At 40.5% G+C, this 23,631-nt stretch overlaps 1 protein-coding gene across 1 annotated transcript in view; it reads left to right on the top strand.

The window, feature by feature from the left end:
• The window catches only part of LOC125641841 (nardilysin-like), a 95,378-nt gene that overhangs the window by 20,478 nt on the left and 51,269 nt on the right, over nt 1-23,631 (top strand). Inside the window, exons 5-14 of the mRNA XM_048862358.2 lie at nt 949-1,022; nt 4,869-4,964; nt 6,133-6,255; nt 9,780-9,837; nt 11,820-11,893; nt 12,137-12,206; nt 15,449-15,526; nt 16,055-16,175; nt 16,265-16,323; nt 22,265-22,319. Of these exons, the coding sequence (XP_048718315.2) occupies nt 949-1,022; nt 4,869-4,964; nt 6,133-6,255; nt 9,780-9,837; nt 11,820-11,893; nt 12,137-12,206; nt 15,449-15,526; nt 16,055-16,175; nt 16,265-16,323; nt 22,265-22,319 (808 nt within the window). The remainder of the gene's footprint in view (nt 1-948; nt 1,023-4,868; nt 4,965-6,132; nt 6,256-9,779; nt 9,838-11,819; nt 11,894-12,136; nt 12,207-15,448; nt 15,527-16,054; nt 16,176-16,264; nt 16,324-22,264; nt 22,320-23,631) is intronic.

Below are 23,631 nucleotides of genomic sequence, written 5' to 3'. Positions count from 1 at the left end.
CACAATGGGAGTGTTGCTTCTATGATTGCCTTCTATAAAACATTGGAGGGCAGAATTCATCCCTCCAAAGGTGGGAATCAAACCAGCTTTGGCTACTTTGAAGGTCTCAAAGATGGGTAGCAAAGATATTTAGACATATGGCAAGATTTGGATATGAGGAGAGACTGAAAAAGCTGGGGCTAGATGAGAGGAGACAAAGCAGGGATGACGTGATACATGTCTATAAAATAACGAATGGTATCTGCGAGATAAACAGGCACACCTATTCATTATTACTCATACAAGAACATGTGTGAAGTTAATGAAATTGAAAGGCAACACATTTAAAACTGATGAAGAAATGCATTTTTGCATAATCGACGTGTGGAACTCCAACAGAAGGGATTGTTGAGGCAAAGAACTTAGTAGGATTTTCAAAAATTCTAAGGCCAGAAGGGACCACTGTGAGGAGATCCAAGATCAAAATTCCCTGGCAACCACATAGGTATATCCAAAATTTAATTACAACTCCACCCCCACATAGAATCCCCACTCGTGCACCAGTGTTCCATTCAGGCCACTAGTCTGCCCTATCCATCATCCATATCTTTATGGGTGAGGGAGAAAATATAATTGTGAATAATATTATCTATATACATTAGGGCTATCGATGATTCTGCATCCTTTGGTGCCATATTCTGCCAGTCCACTTCCACTCAAAAGACCTTGTCCTTTGTCTTTCTGAAAATATTAAATAATTGGGTTTATTCATTTTACTTCAGAGGCATTAAGAACAAGTGGCAAAAGAGTCCAGAACTGTATAATTGTTTGAGTTACTGCAAGTCCTAAACCTTAAAAAAAGTGAATATTATTGTTTGCCATAAAGACAGTTTTTGTTATAAAAAAATCTTTCTGTACAATCTTTCAGCAGACAACGGGAAAGATTTGTCATTTTTCTCTTTGTTTTAGGTGGGCACAGTTCTTCATTCACCCACTAATGATCAGGGATGCTATTGATCGTGAAGTTGAGGCTGTTGATAGTGGTAAGAGTAATATTTTTGTTATAAAATTTTTTTTTGAGCTCTACAGCATTGACTGTACTGAAGTTTTTGACAAGATTCTCAGGTATTAAGTGCTGTGAAGCCTGATGCATAATATTTTATATGTCCTTTATTTAACTAGGGGCTAAAATTATGCCAATGGAATTTATTAATTCCTTGAGCCTAATTAAATATATACATTTATGTGGGTGTGAGTCAAGTTGTGTTGTGTTCACCCCTCAATGCAGAGCAAATGTTGGTATTAACATTGATAGGGAGACTAGTCTTGTGAAAAAATAGTACATTTGAGGGAGAATAATTAGAGTGCGAATCAGTCTGTAAATAAGGAGAAACTTCCTCTGATCAAAAAGGTATCTCTGAAAAATTTAACCAATCCCCTGGTGTAATGAAAAACTGATGCAAAGAATAAAATAGAACTAGGTTAATAGAGATCTGCAAAGGGGCAAAAATGGATTGGTGCCTTTTCTTCATGCTTCATGATATGTAAAGAAGGGCTAAAAATGTAGATTTTTAAGAGTTTTTTTTTTTAATTGTTTTCCTGCTTGTGTTTTTAAGTTAAAGTTAGGAATGTCATGTCTGGTCTTCCCTGGTTTTGCTGGAGGATGTGTTAAACACCTCAAATGTGCATTGTGAGCTTTCTCTGCTCTTCGTTGAAGACTTGGGTAGGAGAGTCATATATTTAATAAAGACCTCAGAAAAGCTCAGGGAGTTGAATTAAATAATTGTTAGCCAAAACTGTGTTCTGTTTAGTTTTGCTAAGGTTACTAGGCCACTGTTGTCTCTTCTGTAGGCTGGGGAGTGCATCTAGGGGTGTTGAAAATTCAGGGCTTGTAGGTGGAACAGGAAATTTCCTCCATATCAATGTTCTGGAGCTCAGAGCCATTTGCAATGCCTGTATAGATGCTACATGGCCAGATGAGGAGGAGGAACAGTGTTTGGAAGCTCTTTGATAAGTGTTGCTTAACAGCTGCAAGCCCTCTTCTAGGGTGACTTATTTGGTCAAGTGGAGGTGTTTTTCAGTTCGGTCGCTTGCTCTGGAAATTCAGGCGATGCTGTATTCAGGATATTTTGGAGTACCTATTGCGCCTTCAGTCCTCTGGTATCTTGGTCAGCTCATTGAGGGTTCACTTGGCAGCTATTTTTGCTTTTCATCTGCCCACACAAGGGAAGTCAGTTTTCTCAAACTCCATGGTGGTGAGGTTTTTAAGGAAAATCATTCATCTTCACCTGCATGTGGAAGAGCCTGTACCCTTGTGAGACCTTCATACTGTCATGGCTGTCCTTATGAGTCCTCTGTTTGAGCCAGTGGCAACCTGTTCTCTGTCCCTCCTGTGCCAGAAGACAGCATTTCTTGTAGTTGTAACATCTGCAAGGAGAGTATGCAAGCTTCAGGCCTTAATGGCAGAGCCCCTGTGTACACAGTTTTTCAAGGATAAAGTGACCCTATCGCCACATCCAATTTTTTTGTCAAAAGTGTTTTTGCGGTTTCACCTTAACCAAATGATTTATTTACGGATTTCCTTTCCTAAACTGCACTCCAATGTGCATGAACAACAATTTTACACATGAGAAATGAGACAAGGCTTGGCATTCTATCTGGAGAGACTGACTTTTCAATCACCTCATATGTTTGTCTCTTATGCGGATCGTATGAGGTGTCAGGCAGTCTCTGTAGAAATGATTTCCAGGTGGATAACTTCTTACATTACATCAGCATATGCAGTAGCTCAGATCATGCCTTCACAGAGGTTGCAAACTCATTTGATGAGAGCCCAAGCGATGTTGATAGTGTTCCTCAGTGATTAGTCATGCCTGACTAATCTAATTGCCTTCTATGATGAGATAACTGGCTCTGTGGATGAGGGGAAAGCAGTAGATGTGTTGTTCCTTGACTTTAGCAAAGCTTTTGACACAGTCTTCCACAGTATTCTTGCCAGCAAGTTAAAGAAGTATGGGCTGGATGAATGGACTATAAGGTGGATAGAAAGCTGGCTAGATTGTCGGGCTCAACGGGTAGTGATCAATGGCTCCATGTCTAGTTGTCAGCCGGTATCAAGTGGAGTGCCCCAAGGGTTGGTCCTCGGGCCAGTTTTGTTCAATATCTTCATTAATGATCTGGAGGATGGTGTGGATTGCACCCTCAGCAAGTTTGCAGATGACACTAAACGGGGAGGAGAGGTAGATACGCTGGAGGGTAGGGAGAGGATACAGAGGGTCCTAGACAAATTGGAGGATTGGGCCAAAAGAAATCTGATGAGGTTCAACAAGGACAAGTGCAGGGTCCTGCACTTAGGACGGAAGAATCCCATGCACCGCTACAGACTAGGGACCGAATGGCTTGGCAGCAGTTTTGCAGAAAAGGACCTAGGGGTTACAGTGGACAAGAAGCTGGATATGAGTCAACTGTGTGCCCTTGTTGCCAAGAAGGCCCATGGCATTTTGGGCTGTATAAGTAGGGGCATTGCCAGCAGATCTAGGGACGTGATCATTCCCCTCTATTCGACATTGGTGAGGCCTCATCTGGAGTACTGTGTCCAGTTTTGGGTCCCACGCTATAAGAAGGATGTAAAAAAATTGGAAAATGTCCAGCGGAGGGCAACAAAAATGATTAAGAGTCTGGAACACATGACTTATGAGGAGAGGCTGAGGGAACTGGGATTGTTTAGTCTGAGGAAGAGAAGAATGAGGGGGGATTTGATAGCTGCTTTCAACTACCTGAAAGGGGGCTCCAAAGAGGATGGATCTAGACTGTTCTCAGTGGTAGCAGATGACAGAACGAGAAGTAATGGTCTCAAGTTGCAGTGGGAGAGGTTTAGGTTGGATATTAGGAAAAACTTTTTCACTAGGAGGGTGGTGAAGCACTGGAATGCATTACCTAGGGAGGTGGTGGAATCTCCTTCCTTAGAAGTTTTTAAGGTCAGGCTTGACAAAGCCCTGGCTGGGATGATTTAGTTGGGGATTGGTCTTGCTTTGAGCAGGGGGTTACACTAGATGAACTCCTGAGGTCCCTTCCACCCTGATATTCTATGATATGTCAGTATTTGACATTTGAAGGGCTGTTGCCTGGTGTTCTGTACGTGTTTTTACCAGACACTATGTGATTACCATGGTGTCAAGGTCAGATGCAAACTTTGGGAAGCCTGTCTTGCAGTCATTCTTTAGTAGACTCTGAGCCCCTCCTCCTACAAGTTCTGCTTGTGAGTCACCTGAATGGAATACGTGTCTGCTGGCACTTAAAGAAGAAAAGATAGTTACTTGCCTTTATTGCAACTATTGTTCTTTGAGATGTAGGTGCAGATGTGTATTCCATGATCCATCCTTTGTCATCTCTGCATCGGAGTCTCTATTCTTGATGTTCGATGTGACGTTCGATGTGAAGGGCAATGCTGCTCTTAAATAGCCAGGAGAGAATTAGAGCCACAGGGCATGACCACAGCCCCTCTGGGTACTGGGGAAGAAAATTCTCTGCTTCGGTGCACTGGGCATGCACATGCCTGTGTGGAATACGCATTTGCACCCACATCTCAAAGAACAACCGTTATAGTACAGGTAAATAACCACCTTTTTCTCTCTTTCCTCCCCATATTCTGTTTCTCAGCAATGGGCTGAGTGGTCTTTTTTTCTTTCCCTTTTGGTTTTGTCTTCCCTTTTTGAGCATTGGCAGCAAGTGATGTAGTTTAACTAATTCACTACTACTTTGTGTACCTGACAAAAAACATTTCCAGTGCTGTTCCATGTACTATGTATGGCCCTGTTGAAAATTGATGTTAGTTACATTAGAACATTGCCCAGTGGTTTAATACAGTGCTAAATCTATAAAATTAACAGAGTATCAACTAGCAAGGCCGTCTGATGCAAACAGGAGGGAGCTGCTACTTGGAAGCCTTGCCAGACCTGGGCATCCCATGAAAAAGTTTTTCTGGGGTGAGTCTTGACCTAACATTCTAAGACTTTAACAAATATGTGTAATACAGAAAAACTGATGTCTTAACAATATGAGATTCTTTAGTATTTCACCAAACTCTGGTGCTAGCTGAAATACGGGAAAGCAATTCTGCATTTTGAATACTGTAAACTTCAGGATAAAAAGTGCTACATGAATTGAGGATATTTTCAACTCCAGCCTTGCTATTTGCCTCATACCCATTCATGGTAACTTATGGTTAGTGTCATCTAGGGCAGCTGTGGTTCACGTAGCCTCCCTTATCCTTATGTCTTATCCATTATAAATCTTGGAAAAATAGTATTTGCATCTTGGATGTAAAAGACAAGGTCACTGTGGGCTCACAAGGAAGGTTTTTCAAAGCAGTTGGTTCAGCCTCAGAGCTGTAACAGCAGCTGAGTGACAGCTTCACAGCCATTGTACAGCCTTGTGAGTAGGGGTGGGTTGAAGAGAGAATTCACTTTCCTCCTTTCGCACAATATAGTCCCTGTAAAACCAAACCCCATATGTGCTACTGTGCATTAATTAGAAGGTAGAACCAGCCTTAGATCCTGTCAACTTGCAGTCTAGTCTTTAAAAAAAAAACAAGTTTTAGGTGCTACACCTACTTCTGAATCTCTCCTGACATTTTTTGTGGTTTATAGTAAAATTTTCCTTTAATCATGTTTTTCTCTCCCATGTTATGAAAGACTCATACAAACAGGGTAAACGGTGAAATTGGCTATGCACAAGGGTCTGTGTAGTGCACAAAATGAATAAACTGCAAAATACAGAAAAATATATTGTCTCTAATCTTTGTTACAGTACTCTTAAGAGTTTCTTATAACAATAGGAGGTTAAAAAACTTCAGAGAAGAGTAATTTTTAAAATTGCTGTCCCTGGAACTCTGAATTTCCTGGCAGTCATTGTATTTAACCACAATATTAATATTAGTTAAAACTTTTTTTTCCTTTGTATGTATTTTATCTCAGTATTTGTTCATGTATTCATGGCCTGAACATTCTGTGCTCCATCATGCATTCCTTGCGCATCCAAAACTGTGAAATTCTTGTGCATAAGGATTTCAAGATTAGATTCTGAGATTAGATCTTGTGATTAGAAAAGCACTAGTAATGTGAGGCCAAATAGCTACTTTTTTAACATTTACAGGTAATGCAGAGACACTAAAGCATGAACCTAAAAAGAGTAATACAGATATCTACACCAGACTGAGGGATTTTTGGCAGCACTGTTACTCTGCTCACTATATGAACTTAGTTGTCCAGTCTAAAGGTAACATCATTTGTTGCTTAAATACAAATTCTTACATACTGCTTTAAAGTAGAGGACTGTTTCAGCTCAGAACTTACACTTTGCTGCTCATTAGGTAACAATGATTCTACTGTAGTCACCTGTATTCGTTTATAAACCCATAGAAAATGCCAGTGCTTAGCTTTTTTTCTATTTAAATTCCCTGGTAATGGTGATTGAGATCTAAGCATCAAGACTGAAATACCTGATTTGAATCCCATTTGAATCCCAACAGGACTGTCTCAGCTCTTTTTGTGGTCCATTCACTGACTTCAAAATAGTTTACTATTTGTGGGTCTTTTGGTGAGACCTTAATACAGAGAAGTTGTCTTCTCTGTGTGGATATTAGTGGTCCCATGATTATTTTTTTAAATTGGAGTATAGACTTGTCCATGGCCAAAACTCTTGCCTGCGGACAGCTCTGGAATGTGCTGTACAGAAATGGATTCATGCTTTTGGTTCCTTTGGGCTGAAAGACACAATAAATGTGACTCCCTAGGAGGCCTTGGGCAAGTTGCTTAATCTCTGTATTTCTCAGTTTCTCATCTGTAAAATGGGGGATGATAATGCACTCTGTCATGTCTGTTTACATTGTAAGCTCTTCAGGGCATGGATTGTTTTGTACTCTATATGCAGAGTACTTAGCATAATTACTAATTGCACCAAAAAATTCAAAATTCTGCATACTTTGTCAAAATAATGCAATATAATCACACCGGTTTCAATGGTTTTGGTAATTTATTTAAACTACAATACAGAAAAAAGTCACAACAACTATTCAGCATTTCCTAAACACATGAAAGTTAAGTTACAAGCACTTGGTAACTAATACTCTGCATTGCAGTTATAATCCTGGATTTTCATTTAAATTACATTACAGAATACTAAACAGCAATAAAAAAAAAGTAGAATGTTATTTTAAATTGCTCAGACTTTCACACATGAAAGTCATACAGTTTTGCTAATCATTGTCCTGGACCTGGCTGGGTACTTTGGGAAGTACTTGGTTCTGATTGTCCTGACATTTTATTGACTGCTTGGTAAATGTTTTATTTGCTCTCAAAGTCTTTTTTAAATGGATAAGTAAAATAAATCCTGAGCTGTAATCTAACCCCATTGTGCCACTTTGGCACAGGAAAAAATTGAGAAAGCACATAGATCTTCCTAGTTTAGGATTCCCTTACTGTCATTTATAATAAGGCTCCTTTACATCGCTTTGGCAATGTAAGGGCCTTAAAACTTTCACAGGTTTTATGCTCCTGGGGGAATTGACTGAGAATGGGAACAGTTAACTAACAATAGGAACTTTAACAATGTTACTATGTAGGCAGGCTGCTACATTTCTGCCTCAGAGAAGGAGATCAATTAACCATCAACAGCAATGTTAACAACCTTACTACACTGAGGCTGCTACATTTGTGCCTCAGAGAATGAGATCAGTTAACTCAGGCAAGCTGCTACATTTCTGCCTCTAGCCTTCCTTGGGCATAATAAAAATCCCTACCCTTCCATGCCAGCAAGTTGTAGTTGCAAGAGAGAGGGACAGTCTCTTTCTCTAGTTTGTTGGCCCAGTCCTGACTCTCCTTCCCCCTCCCCTCTCCCCTGACAGTGATCAACCATGCAGGTACACATGCCCAGCTCCCCTCTCCCTCTCTGAAGCTGCTCCAGGCACACTGGAACAGACTCACTGCCTGGGCTGTTGGGGAGGAGGCGTGTGTTCCCCGGCAGATTTATTTTACGTTTTTCTGCGCAGGGGCCACAGATAAATGTGGCCCCACAGGGTCGCAGAATTCTGTCAGGAGTACATAATGGTGCCCCAGTTTTGGTTAGGGGATCTTGATGCTACCATAATTGTAACGGATACTATGTTTCGGTGCATTGCCTGAATATTTGCAAATATATTTGGGTAATAATTGCAAAAAGCAGGACTGTGTGAACAGAAGTTCTGCAACTATGGCCAGTCATTGGGAAGAAATGCATAGAAGTCAGTAACCACACTGCTTATTTTCATAGTCCCATATCTGTTGAAGAAAATATTATTTTCTTTTTGATTTACATAATCACTATAGCTATGCTACAGGAACCACTAATGTATTAGCTGCGATGCAGAACTCTTGGTACCGACATTTTCTCTTATTCAAAATTTTTGTCAGTTGTTAACATTTAAGTATTGTATTCCTTCCTTTATAAGGAAAAAATGCTCCCCATTTGACACTCTATAACATGTGTGACCATAGGCACCACTGTATTCAGACCCTACACACTGCTGCAATGATATTTGTACAAAGTATGTCTTGTGGGATATCATGTAAAAGCTAATAACATGCTGGCTATGAATATCAGTGTAAAGTGCATGTGTTAACCTTATATGTGAAGCTATAAATTCCCTCTGTGTGATGTCACTAGAACATGTTTAAGACAAGACAGCCTAACCTAGGCAAAGATGATAAACAGGTCTGCTCTAGACAAAGCAATGTGGGTTTATCTCTTTGTTCAAGTTGGTTTCTCTCACCCCCAGTCTCCTTTCCAGCTTTTTACTGGCCGGTCTGTCTAGGACTCATCACAGAGCTCAAATTGCTTGGTTTCTTTGTCTCCTTAAGATGAAGGATAAAGACGGAGTCTTTCTCTGTTCCTTATATTCCCAAAGGGATGTCTTTGTCTTACAAGTGAGGAAGGCCTCCTGGGGATTCAACCTCCTGTCTCTCTTTGGGGTGCAAGAGCTATGTTAATTCTCTGTCTCTCAAGTCCAGACTCAGGATAACCCTGGCTGGTTTTGCTCAATATCTTTGTTTACTGCTAATATGTAAATTGAGGTAAACTCACATTCCTTTGTCTAGGACAGACCAGTTTATGACCTTTACCTAAGCTAGACTGTCTTATCTTAAGCATATTTTAATAGCATCATAAAGAGGGAACAACTTGAAATATAAGGTTAACATGTTCATTTTACGATGATATTTATAGCCAGCGTGTTACTAGTTTTTGTATGATACCTCACAAGATATATTTTGTACAAATAATATTGCAGTAGGGTGTAAATTCAGTAATGCCTAGGGTCACCATATGCTGCTCAGGTGCACAACTGTGCCAGATGTACCCCTTTTGGAGACCACTTCATTATTTATACTGTGCTTGAGAAGGTTGAGTGGATCTGCTATACTATAAGGATCTAGCAAATCATAAAGCCACGGGTGCCACCTAATCTCTCAGTTGTAGTTCTAATGGACACATATGACCATCATCAAAGCATAATCCAAAAACAGGTATCTATGGGATTTGGTAAAATTGGGGAAATCAGCCTAACAGTCTTTGAAGTTTACCCTCTGGGTCTATCTAGCATTACTGAATACTGATTTGCGGGCTCTGAGTCTGTTTAGTCTGGGTCCCTCAAGCTAATTTGGATTAATGGTGGAAGATTTTTCAGCCTGCCTTTTCCTGAAAACTTGGCTCCATGCTTGTCAGTGAGTTACATTTCTAGCTTTTTTCTTTTTTTCTTTCCTTACTAGAAACTTTGGATACTTTGGAGAAGTGGGTGAAGGAACTCTTTTCACAGATTCCAAATAAGTAAGATACTTTACTGATGCAAAAAGAATCTGATGTGTGGTGCTGGCCTTGATGCTAGAGGCTGATTGATGTCTGCTACACCTATGCTTGTGCCTCCTTTGTTGGGTGGAGAATTATAGTCTGCATTTGAGGTGTACTAAATGTTATGACTTCGCTTTGTGTAAAAGATAATTAGTACAAAATACAAATTGAGAGAGTAGTTTGTAGTGTTTTATATGGCTGTAACAGATTTTAAATGTGGGTTTTCAAAGTAATTCAATGCAATACTATCCATTGAAGTGTGCTGTCTAAGATTTGGACACTCGATGCAAATTTTGTTGTATCTGATAATTGTTGGGATCCTAAGATGTGTCCCCTTAATTCAAAATATAATTATATATGACACAAAATGTTTCAGTTTGTGCCCAGAAATGACTCTCATTATTCCCTCATCTCATAGCTAGTATTTTGGTGTGTTTGCTGTGATGTAATATCATAGTTAACGCTACATTTATGTCATGGAAGTCACGGAATCCGTGACTTCCAGAGATCTCCCTGACATTTTCTGCTTCAGCCCCTAGGACCAGGGACTGGAGCTGGCAGTCAGAGGGGCCCCAGCAGGTTCCAGCGACAGGTGACAGCTTCCTCAGGTTCCCCCTGCAGGGTTCTAGTGATAGGCGACAGCCTCGTGCTTGGGGATGGAAGAACCCCAGAGCTCCCAGCCACCATGGTGGTAGGGGAAACCATGGAGCCGCAGCAGCAGAAGTCACAGACAGGTCACGGCTTCCGTGAATTTTTGTTTATTGCCCGTGACCTGTCTGTGACTTTTACTAAAAATAACCATGACAAAATCTTAGCCTTAATCATAGTCAAGTGATTGGCTAACAAACACTTCTTGAAACTGCACATCCCTGCTTACAAGACCATGGTTATTTAAAAATGGATAAGGAAACAAAAGTGTGTCCTGTTAGCTTTTCCATTAGAAACATAAGAGGGTGAAAAATCCAAGGATGCTTTCACAGCCCACAAGGCTCTCAGGCGTGTGTGTATGGAGGGTCTGTGTATGTGTTTTAGTGATTCTTATCTACTTACCATAATTCTGAGTCTCCACTTTCCCCATAGAGTAATCTTGCAGCCACTTTTATATGTTACCATTGGTTCCCCTTTCTCCTTGGGAAGTCAGTGAAGCTGCATTAACTCCTTTTCCCCAGAACGTGGGTAATGCTTGAGGCTGACTGACTGGCAAATGTAATGTTCTGTACTAACCGTAAAAGGGCTAAGTATTGTGGTACAGACCAAATATTTCTCCTAGTTTATTTCAGCACACGTATTAAGAAACCATACATCACTCGTGTATTGGATGGTCTTGTGGCAGCACAGTGGCATCAGATTGTCCATAATTCCACTTCCCTTTATTTTAAAATAAATCACCTTGTGCTTGCTTTTCCTCCTATTATAAAGTATTACACTTTATTGTCTTTTACAGTTTATTGGTGTTGTGCAGGAAACATGCTACAGATGCACAGCTATTTTGTTCTCTTCACAGGCATAAATCTGGAAGGCATTTTATTCTGCTAATGCATTTCTGTGCAAACAAATCTACAAAGGTGTTTGATTGGGGCCTCTCCCAGAGGCAAGGTGCAAATCTTTGTGTGACCTTGCTCACACTCCTGAAAATGACATGGCGCAGATTTTTGGAGGTTCAGTGCCACAAGTAGAGGGAACTGGAGGAATAGATGATATGCCCATAACTAGAGTGTGTGTTTGTGGAGGTGGTCAGGGAAATAGTGGCTGTTAAGTTTTCTATTAATCAGGATGGAGTGGATCTTGTGATGTGACACTGAATTAGGGCACATCAAAAGAGGAAATATTCTGGTTCCATTAAAAGATCAGGTTTTTATCATTTCAGAACTATGGGCACAGAGCATCTTATACTCTCCCCTTTGTTGTCCTGTATCATGAACAATAAACATCATGCTATAATTTTCTTTTTGTTTTTGAAGTGGTTTATCCAAACCGAACTTTGGCCATCTGACACAGCCTTTTGACACACCTGAATTTTACAAGCTTTACAGAGGCAAGTGACCTTGGTGTCTTCTGTGTTAAGTGTTCTGAATATGTATTAAATATACCACTGCGTAGATTCTTATTTCTTTGGGTTTTAGAATGGTTGATTTACCATCATTGAATTAATATATGTAGTTTTTTGAATCTTCCCCACCCTTTCTACAGCAAGTAAAATCTCTTGCCCGTTGTAGTATTAAAGAGACAGGAATAATCATGCATTTGCATTACAATTTATAAATTTCTTCCTGTTCAGTTGTTCCAATCAGAAATGTTCATTCACTGAGCATTGCCTGGGGACTACCACCACAGGAGAGACATTACAGGTAAGATGGCACTACATCTTTTTGATGTCACACTCTGGGTATAGATGAGTATTTATAAAGAATCAAATAACCAAGACTTTCTCTCCTGTTAAATTCAGCAAGAAAGAATCATTCCATGAAATGAAAACATTTTGTGATCTTTGATTTTTGGAATAGCATAGTGTAAATGGAATATGGAGCTGTATGGAATATGAGTGACCATTTATTATAACATGCATACGAATATTAAAAAATTGCAATGAATCATACAAGATTTGACATGTAAAGTATCAGTAGAAAAATTATGATTTGCTAAGTATGATGAGCTTGTTTATATGTATGTATCATCTTTGTATCCTAAGTTTTTATATATATATGCGCAATATATCTGCATCTGAAACCTGCGCTCTGTTTCTGGGTGACATCCCCAGACAGACTGGCATCAGCACTATGTAGCCTGTTTGATGGCCCATCAAGAGCAATCAGCTGTAGAATGAACCCACTGAGAGAAGCCAGGGGCTACACTCATGGAGGTCGTGGAAGTTACAGATTCCGTGACTTTCTGTGACGTCCGTGACTTCTGCAGCAGCGCCGTGCGGCTGGCCCAGGAGCCGCCTGAGCAGCTCGGGCAGTCCCCGGGTAAGACTCACTGGCTGCTGCTGGGGCAGTCTCTGGGCCCACCCGCCCCCCAGCAGCAGGTGTTGGGGGGGCGGCCTCGGGGTTGGAGCTGGTGCTTACCTGCGGGGGGCTCCTCTCCCTCTGCTCCTAGCTCCACTTGCTGCCTCTGCCCGCAGGCACCACCCTGACAGATCCCATTGACCACGGTTCCCAATCAATGGGAGCTGCAGAACCGGGGCTTGGGGCAGAGCGAAGGTAGCACATGGAACTAGGAGCTGGGGCTGCCGCTTCCCAGGAGCTGGTTAGGGAACCTGCCTCAGCCCCACCAACCCCCCAGCACCTGCGTCGGCTCCCCGGGCCGCAATTCCCCTCCCGCACCCAGAGCACCTGCGCCCCCCTCCCCAGCACCCACGGCACCCCCTGGGCTGTGACTTGCCCCCGAACACCCGCAGCCCCCTCCGCAGCACCTGCAGTGCCCCCCGAGTTCCTCCCACCCCCAGTTTTAGTCATGGGTATTTTTAGTAAAAGTCATGGACAGGTCACGGGGCCCATGCATTTTTGTTTACTGCCCGTGACCTATCCATGACTTTTACTGAAAATACCCATGGCTAAAACTTAGCCTTACTTATGAGTCAGCAGGACATATAGGGATGTGCTTGTGGACAGGGGACTCCAAGAGCTTTTCCATGCCCATGTGCTGTGAGCTTGTGTTTGGGACAAAGGATGTACAAGTCACATGGCAAAGAATATAAAAAGGCAGCTACACTTTCTCCATTTTGTCTTCAGTTCTGCTTCTCACCTCTGGAGTAACTTCTCTACAAACTGAAGCTTTGAACAAAGGACTGAATGACCCATCCAAGCTTTGGGTGTGTTCCAGAGCGATTTAACATGCCAGCAAACCCACCAATGCTGCTAAGAATCTGATGCATAACATATGAGTTCAGAGTCCATATCTGTTTGCTTTGACCATTTAACAACTTCTTTGCTTTGCTTTACTTTTACAGTAAATCTTTAGTTTTAGATACTAAAGGATTGGCTTCCAGCATAGTATTTTGGGTAAGATTCAAGCTAATATTGATCTGGTAATGTGGCTAGCTTTTTGGGGATCAGAAGAACATTTTGTATGGTGAATAGAGTTTTAAAGAACTTCTCACTTTACTGGACCTATTTGCTGATTGGGAGCCAGAGACTGGGATGCAATAAAGGGGGCTCGGTGATTTCTTCCCCTCCCTCCCTCAAGCTTCTTGATATCCAGTGTGGGGGATCAGGAGCATGGTTTGTGGCTGGTTGGGGAATCTAACCTACAGTGTTTACCACCATTTTTGGAGACTCTGTTCTCCTTTTTGCAGCCTGCCCATACCTAGTATTTTCAGTGTGGGCTACCTTAGGCACCTTGGGTCACACATGGTAAATTGTTAACAGTTTTAGGAGTAACAGACATACTATCTTCTTTCTATTGATGCTCTTCATTTTACAGGCTGTTAGCTAGAACTTGTGGTTTGCAGGATCTTGTGCTGTGGCGTGACAGGACTTCTTTGAATAGGTTCTCTTTGATACTACATGCTTTTTAAGGCTTGCTTTTCATACTCCTACTCTTTGCAATTCATTGTTCAAAAGTTAATTTTCTGATATACAGCACTTATAAATCCATGTTGTACTTTTGATATTGCTGTGGTAACGAGTGGAAAGGTATGCAATAAAGTCTGGTTTCTTCAGAGTCAAACTGTAGATGTGTTGAATGTAATATCTGTTTATAATATGTTTGCAGCCATATTACTTTAGTCTGTGATCCAATCAACTTTTATAAACAAATTGGGCCTGGTCTGTCCCTGGACAGAAGACCTCCAAAGAAAGCCTAGTAGCCCATGAAGTTGTGTTGGTGATACACTGAGTAACACAATTCTCTCAGATTCTATTCTTAACCCCATTATTACTGGGCATTTCCTTTTGAATCAGTGGTAGGAGGCACAAAGTTGCTGGAGGTGATGTCTTTGTAGTGAGACTTACAATAAAACCTCAGAGTTAAGACATCTTGGGAATGGAACTTGTAGCTCTGAAATGTTCGTAACTCTGGTTGTTCTTTCAAAAGTTTACAGCTGAACATTGGCTTAATGCAGCTTTGGAACTTCACTATGCAGAAGAAAAATGCCTTCCCTTTATTTTTTAGTAGTGTACGTTTAACACAGAACTGTACTGTATTTGCTATTTTTTGTGTGTCTCTGCTGCTGCCTGATTGTGTACTTCCAGTTTCAAATGAGGTTGACTGGTCAGTTTGTAACTCTGAGCTTCTACTGTAAAACAAAGGTCATGACTATCTGTGTTTGTTCAAATGTTGTGGCATTTTCAGCCAAAGTATAGTTGTTAACTTCAGCAGCCTGGCTGACTTTCAGATCAGTAACGGTATTCTACCTATCTAAATTCCTTCGTATTTTCAAAGGATACAATCTCTTTTTCATAGCATTGCTGTTTAAAGGTGACACTTCAGTAGTGGGTGAAGTGGGCAGTGAATTTATAATTGTTTTTCTAGTGATTTGGAATCTTTGGATGAAAGATGTTATCTAAATATCTGTATTTTGATTTGCTAATTATTAATCTATATTAGAGTTTTACATTTTGGAGTTTTACAGTTCTTTAACTCTTTTTAGGGTGAAGCCACTTCACTATATCTCTTGGCTGGTAGGACATGAAGGCAAAGGCAGTGTTCTTTCCTTTCTTCGGAAAAAGTATGTATTTCTTTAAATGTGAGACTTTAATATTGTGTGCATTGAAATAAAGAGTGAAGGCGGAAATATTTCCTCAAATAAAAATATAAAAATGTGATCTACAAAGCTTGAGACAAACTGTGATTCTCTTTAAAACCTGTAGTAGTCATGTGACTTAAGCAATGCAAAATACTCTGAAAATGTACCCGGTGGTGTCTTTAGTTCTAATACAAGAAATTCAACTACAAGAGAATCTCCAGAGCAACACTGAAAGCACTTTAGCTGAAAACTTGCATTTTCAAAAATATTTTGGTTCACACTGAATAAATCCAAAAAAGGTGTATGCCCTGCATTTTTGAATTTCAGTGCTTTGTGTTCTTGTAGAAAGCTATATTCTTCCTTTTTGCTTTAGATTAACTTTTAAATTCCTTAAAGTGGCCTCCATTAGGCAGGTCCGAAATAAGCTTGAACAATGATGCTGTGATTATAATTAGACTTCAAGAAGGTTTTTAACTGGAGTAATTAATAGTGGGTATAACTCTTCAATAGATTTTGGGCTCTTGCGTTATATGGGGGAAATGGTGAGACAGGATTTGAACAGAACTCCACCTACTCTATATTCAGCATTTCTGTGACATTGACTGATGAAGGTTACAAGCACTTCTATGAGGTAAAATTCCATTGTAGATTGGATTTCTTACCATTGTGCTATGTCCAAAAGTTAAAGAAAAGTTCATCAGTTTGTCCTTCGGTCTTCAGGTTGCGCATGTTGTGTTCCAGTATCTGAAAATGTTGCAGAAAAGAGGGCCAGATAAAAGGTAACTTGGTTTGAATCAAGTGATCATGACGCCAGAAATCACTGGGGTTTTCCCTCTTTTCCATCCTTTTCTGCATTATAGTGTGCTTTTTCTTTTTGGATAAGCAGATATTAGAACAGATGCAATGAGAAAATGGTGGAAAATGACATTGTTTTTTAAAAAAAAAAAAAAGGGAAGAATTGGTTGTAGGTCACCATAAAAACGCAGTGTGACAAACAGAAGGGAAATGGTAACTGTCACCAACTGGGGTTTGCCAACCACACTCACATCTATGAATGAATCTATGAATCACATGTTGCAAAGAAAGTAACTACAGGGTTAACAAAAAACTAGGGCTGTTGATTAATTGCAGTTAACTCACACAATTAACTAAAAAAAATTAATCATGATTAATCGCACTTTTAATCTCACTGTTAAACAATAGAATGCCAATTGAAATTTATTAAATATTTTTGGATGTTTTTCTACTTTTTCAAATATATTGATTTCAATTACAACACACAATACAAAGTGTACAGTGCTCATTTTATATCTTTATTACAAATATTTGCACTGTAAAAATGATAAACCAAAGAAACAGTATTTTTCAGTTCACAAGTACTGTAGTACAGTCTCTTTATCGTGAAAGTGCAACTTACAAATATAGATTTATTTATTTATTTTTGGTTACATAACTGCACTCAAAAACAAAACAATGCAAAACTTTAGAGCTTACAAGTTCACAAAGTCCTACTTCTCGTTCAGCCAATCGCTAAGGCAAACAAGTTTGTTTACATTTATGGGAGATAATGCTGCCCACTTCTTATTTACACTGTCACCAGAAAGTGAGAACAGGCTTTCGCATGGGACTTTTCTAGCCAGCATTACAAGGTGTCTGCGTGACAGATATGCTAAACATTCATATGCCACTTCATGTTTCGGTCACCGTTCCAGAGGACATGCTTCCCTGCTGATGACTCTTGTTAAAAAAAAACAAACGTTAATTAAATTTGTGACTGAATTCCTTGGGGGAGAATTGTATGTCTCCATCTCTATTTTCCCCGCATTCTGACATACATTTCATGTTATAGCAGTCTCGGATGATGACTCAGCACATGTTCATTTTAAGAACACTTTCGCTGCAGTTTTGACAAAATGCAAAGAAGGTACCAATGTGAGATTTCTAAAGCTAGCTACAGCACTCAACCCAAGGTTTAAGAATCTGAAGTGCCTTCCAAAATCTGAGGGATGAGCATGCTTTCTGAAGTTTTAAAAGAGCAACACTCTGTTGCGGAAACTACAGAATCCAAACCACCAAAAAAGAAAATCAACCCTCTGCTGGTGGCATCTGTTGTTGAGCAGAACCTGTCATCAGCTCTGAAATGGTGGTTAGAGCATGAAGGGACATATGAATCTTTAGTGCATCTGGCATATAAATATCTTGTGACACCAGCTACAACAGTGCCATGAGAACACCTCTTCTCACTTTCAGGTGAAAGTGTGAACAAGAAGCAGGCAGCATTATCTCCTGCAAATGTAAACAAACTTGTTTGTCTTAGCGATTGGCTGAACAAGAAATAGAACTGAATGGACTTGTAGGATCTAAAGTTTTACATTGTTTTGTTTTTGAATGCAGTCATTTTTTGTCCATAATTCTACATTTGTAAGTTCAACTTTCATGATAAAGAGATTGCACTATGATACTTGTATTAGGTGAATTGAAAAATACAATTTCTTTTGTTTTTTACAGTGCAAGTACTTAATGTATGCAGTGTCGTTGTAGCTGTGTTGGTTCCAGGATATTGGAGAGAGAAAGGTGGGTGAGGTAATATCTGTTACTGGACCAACTTCTGTTGGTGAGAGAGATGAGCTTTTGAGCCAGACAGAGCTTTTCTTCACATCCGGGAAAGGTACTCCCAGGCTGTGATGAAAGGGCTACTTTTCTATGGTTATGCAAGCACTGCTGGATAATCAGGGATGTTTCACTGAGCTTGTCAGAGAAGGTGCATGATGCTTGCACCTTTAAGAACACATGACTATTCAGGAAGGTGCAAGCAGGGTTGTTTTTTTCCCCAGATGGTGGATTACTATTGGCAATGTTGACATGCCAATAGTGATCTTGGCTCATGAAGCTGTACAGTGGCCTCCTTGACAACTTCAAGGAAAGATTCAGCTACTGGCTCAGCAGGTACAGAATGACAGCTGTGTGTGCTTTTGGCAGATTAAAGGGACACTGGTGGTGCTTCCTCACTAGATTACATCTCAGTGAGAAAAATATCCCAATGGTTATAGTTTCCTTTTGTGTCCTGCATAATAATTGTGAGGTGGTAGGTGAAAAGTTGCCACTGAGGTGGAGGTAGAATGGCTGTCTGCTGACTTTGAACAGCCAGACAGAAGGGCCATTAGAAAAGCTCAATGTGAAGATATGTGGCTGAGAGAGGCCTTGAAAGAGCCTTAATGGTCAGCCACTTAATGTGCTCTACCTAGCCTTGAAATTTTGGGAGTGTTAGGAATTGTGTAATGCTTGCTGTGAATTTATGAATATCACACTTTATATGGACCTATTAATTATGCTGTGCTTATTGTACATTTATAATATTACACATTGTTTTTAATTGAACCTAGGAGTTCTGTGATCCTGTTCTATTACAATTAGAATTGTCCTGTTCTTTGAGTAGTGCCATTTGTTCTGCAGTATATGTTATAAAATAGTAAAGATGAATTTATTTCCAAAAAATTAAAATTTATTGCGTACCCAAAACACAGCAAAACATTAATGTGCAATTAAAAATCAATACAGTGCACAAACATAAAGTAAATTAATGGAACAGAACTTTAAAATCAGAATGGTAGAAAACATTTGTCTCCATTTCAGTCCATTTCTGTGAAACATACTCCAACTGTATGGTCAATAAGAGTCTGTTTGCTGCCTGCGAAGCCCCATTATGTGCTGGCGAATCTATCTCTTTTTCCTGCTGGGACTCCTGAGTCTTTCTCCTGTCTGTTCTTTTGTTCTCCAGGCTATCTGCTATATTCATCTTCCAGGCTTTCCATGATCTGATGCAGCACAAGCTTGCAGGATCTTGGTGAACATGTCCTCCCTAGTCCTCTTCTCCTCCTCATCAGTGTCAGGTGTTCTGCAGGTGTGGTGGGGGCATCCCTTCAGGCCGCAATGATGGGAGCTACATACAAAACATCATACAAAGATGTATTTACAGTCACAACGTAAAATGAAAGATGAGTTTGAGAACACCTTTCCCTTATAGGTATAAGAGTTTTAAATACGACCTGCTTATTGACACTTCAGATTTGGAGTGCCTCTGCACAGCACTGCTCTCCAGCTGCAGCCATTGTTAGTATGGCCTGCCAAGATGGGGTGGAAGTGAGGAGGGAATTGATTTGTAGTGTAAAGCAATAAAATGTGCCTTATTTCCATGGGTACATGTACAGGGCAATGGCACTGAGTACTGGAACGCTTTTCCACAAGCAGCAGTGATTTTAACTGGTATCTCACTCTTGAGGGTCACAAAGGCACAGAGAACACAGTTACTCCTAGGTTCATGAAGCCATGTGGGCTTGTGTGATGCTAGCCTGTTTACGGCAATGGTACCTGCCGAAGTCATCTCAGAGTGTTGTGGGAAAGTGTCCTACCATACGGGAAGAAGTGTAAGGCAGCCATCCCTAGGAACCTTTGGGAGAGGAGGATTACAGAAACCTTTGGGAGAGAATTGCAGAGTAACTCTATGAAAATTCCATCAAGATCTTTCAGGAGGATACAAGGGACATCCTTATGTATATAAACAAATTGCTTTGCGTGCCTCCCCCCATCGCCTAATCCTACAGGAGAACAAAAGCAGATTCCAACTCTGTCCCTCTTTGTTTTACCTCTACTTCTTCTCATATGAGTAAAACACTGAAAAGTAGACTACTGTGTCCTGCTAACTTGGGGTAGGGCTGGGTGCCATCTTCACATTTAAACATTTTAAGGGAGAATGCATGACACACTTACCCGAGATACCTTTTCCTGGATTGGGCTCAGTGGTGCTCAGCTGATGGGACTAGCTAGACTGCTGTGGAGTCTCAAAGAACCTGGCTCATGGCATTTCTCTTCTCCTCCTCACTGTTCAAGGCAAGGGTGTCTCTCTTGGGCTTCATTGAGGTATCCATTGTGGTTGATGGAGATTCCACAGGCATTCCACAACGTATGTCATGCAGCTCTTTGTAAAAGCAGCAGGATTGCAGCATGGCACTAGATCAACTCTTGCTCTCCCTGGTCTTTTGGAATGCCTGCTGCAGTTCCTTCATTTTCATGCAGCACTGCTGCTGATCCCGATCATACCTCTTCACATGCACCTCCTGTGCTATCTTTTCATAGACGTCCATGTTTTGATGACTGATATGTAGCTGCATATGCTCAGTCTCTTCTCTCCACAGGCCCTGAAGATCCAATACTTGCTGTCTGCTTCAGGCAGGAGTCTATCTAAAGCAGTGATACTCAGACTGTGGCTCTTGAGCTACAAATGGCTCTTCAATGTGTCTCCTGCAGGGCTCTTTGCAGCATGATATTAAAACACTCTGTGATTTAATTATTAACAACATAGTAAAAGCATCCTTATTGGTTAACAAATTAAGTTATCAACTTGCACTAAAATTAACTTATTTGCTCTGTGAGTGTGTATGTATATGTTTATAGAGAGAAAGAGACTAAATATTTCCCCAGTCATACTGTTTAAGTATGAATAGTACTATAGTAAATGAAATAATGAATTCACACTACTGTGGCTCTTTTGGGTAATGTTGATCGCTAATTTGGATCCTGAACCATTGAGGTCTGAGTATCACTGGTCTAGAGTGTTGTGTAGTTGGCATGGTCGGTTGGGTAATTACACACAACAAGTGAGAACTGCTACTGCTAGGTGTGTTTGCCAAGCTGAGCAATCAGGAAAAGTCATTTTAAAAATATGGGGATTTTAAAGGGAGTGGTGTGGCTTCTTGTTTCCAGGACCCCTGGGCAGTGGAGTTCACAATTGTGACCAGAGTGGTCACTATTGGACATTGTGGAACAGCTGCTGGAGGACTGTTAGGGTCAACCGAGGTCATGCAGTCTCTACACTTGCACTGTGTCAACCATAGTATGTTGACCATGGCTCAGTGCTCTTCAGGGAGGTGGTGTTACTGCTTCACTGTAATGGGGCACTTACATTGGTAGAGACAAATTTGAGTGTAGACACATGCAAATAAGACAATGCAAGGTGACTTACATGAATCTAACTTTGTAGTGTAGACCAGGCCATACTGGTGTAACTCCTTGTGCAGACACTCTTATCTTGGAATAAGACTGACTTTTTTCTGTTTATATTATGTTCTTCGGAAGGAGTTTAAACTAAACAGAAAAAAGCTAATATTATTCCAGAATAAGAGTGGCCACATGTGAGATTATACCAGTTTATGCTAGTACAACTGATAAAATTTTCCTATGTAGACAAGCCCTTAGTGGGGAAAAAAAACCCAACAAATGGAAAACTCTGTTTGAAGGAACTGCCGCATGCCACAGCTTTCCCAAATAGTGAGGTCAAGCAATTAAGGGTAGTGTAGGGGTTAGATTATGGAACTGAGAGTCAGGAGTTCTCAGTTCTGTTGCTGGCTCTTCCATTTACTTTGTGTCTCCCACTGATTATTTGTGTTTTAGTTTCTCCATCTGAAAATAGGGGATAAAAACTTGCAGGAGTAATGAGGATTGATTGACAATTGTTAAATGTTTGTAATCCCTAGACAAAGAGTTTTATGTGTATTTCTCATGCACAGTCACCATGGTATCTAGGTAATATAGATGTACAAATTATTATTACTGCAGACAAACTGGCTTAAATTGTCAGCCTCATATCTTGTTAGAAATAGTGTGTGATTAGTCACTTGGTAAATGTGGCAGGGTAATAGGTACATTTTTTTCCCCCACCCACAGAATTTGGGAAGAGATTCAGAAGATTGAAGCTAATGAATTTTATTTCCAGGACCAGGTACTAAATTAATCTTCAGATGTTTTCTATGGGGGTATAGATGTTAAGCCCTAGATTTTTGAATTGTAACTGGGGTTTTTGCTGTGTAATTTGCCATAGTCAGTGAGAGTTAGATGGTTCTAACCTCATGAGTCTTTGAAAATATAGTCTTACATAGATGAGAAGGAACATTTGTTAAGTAGAAAACTTATATTCTAGACAGAGAAATGTTAAACTTTATGACTTGTGAAGTTGTTCTTTAATAAAACCAAAACATGATTCGATTTCTTTGGTATATGGTGCTCTTCCAAGCTGTTTTCTTTTTCCACATGTTTGTTTTTTCCCACTCCTTCAGGTCAGTTTCTCTTTATCATTCAGTTTAGATTGTAAGATACTTGTTACAGGACCCATATCTTATTCCCCTCTTGTGCTATAAACAATTGTGGTTATTTTCTTTTAGTGTTTCTGCATATTCTCACTTGTGGGAAGTAGTTCCCGGCACTGCTGAACTTTGGGGAATTTACAGAAAAACAATGGCCATGGGTATCACATAAATGCCCCTTCATGGCACCAAATGTTCAGTGCTGATGTTATAGAAGCCATGTGGTCCCTAACCACCTCAGCTTCTTTTCCATGGATAATTTCAGGTATAGGCACCATTGCTGTGTGACCAGGGGTCTTTTAACCTTTTAGTTTTAGTTTAGACATTTTCAGGTAATTTCTCTACTGTTGAATAGTTAAGATGATTGGATTATTTCTGTCTTGGTTGCAGGCATTGTGTCTAATCTAGGTGCTAAAGAACAGGTTTAAGCAGTGTATCTCATTACCCTCCTTGTTCTTGGAATAGGATGCACATATCCACTGCCTGATGTACCTTCGGGGAGGACTTGTTCTATGTGCTGCTCACCTGATCCATTCTCTGGTCAGGGCCCTGATCCCTCCAGGGATGGAAATAGGCCTTTGTTCTTTTCAAAGCCTGCTGAACATAGATTGTAAGCTCTTTTAAACTCTTTGGGACAGAATGTGTATTTTTACTGCCTGTCTTTACAATGCCTGATCTGAGGCCCTGACTCTTGATTGGTGATACTCGATGCTACTGGAATGCAAACGGGGAAACAGAAGTATTTGGTGCTAGAACTGGCACCTTCATTCAGCTCCAAATCAGCAGAACACTGAGTCCAGCTATGAAGCTGCCCTGGCATCTGGGGCACATTTAGTGCTGGGTGCTCTGGTTCTTTTTCCCAGGCTGGAGTTGGCTGGTGTAGTTCCCTTGGCTGGAATTTCAGTACTGGGGAAGCCTCCAGCTAAGCAGACTCTTGCTGGTGCTGAGTTT

This window comes from Caretta caretta, chromosome 8 (assembly GCF_965140235.1).
Source record: "Caretta caretta isolate rCarCar2 chromosome 8, rCarCar1.hap1, whole genome shotgun sequence".
Lineage (NCBI taxonomy): Eukaryota > Metazoa > Chordata > Testudines > Cheloniidae > Caretta > Caretta caretta.
This window is presented reverse-complemented; position numbering and strand designations above follow the sequence as displayed.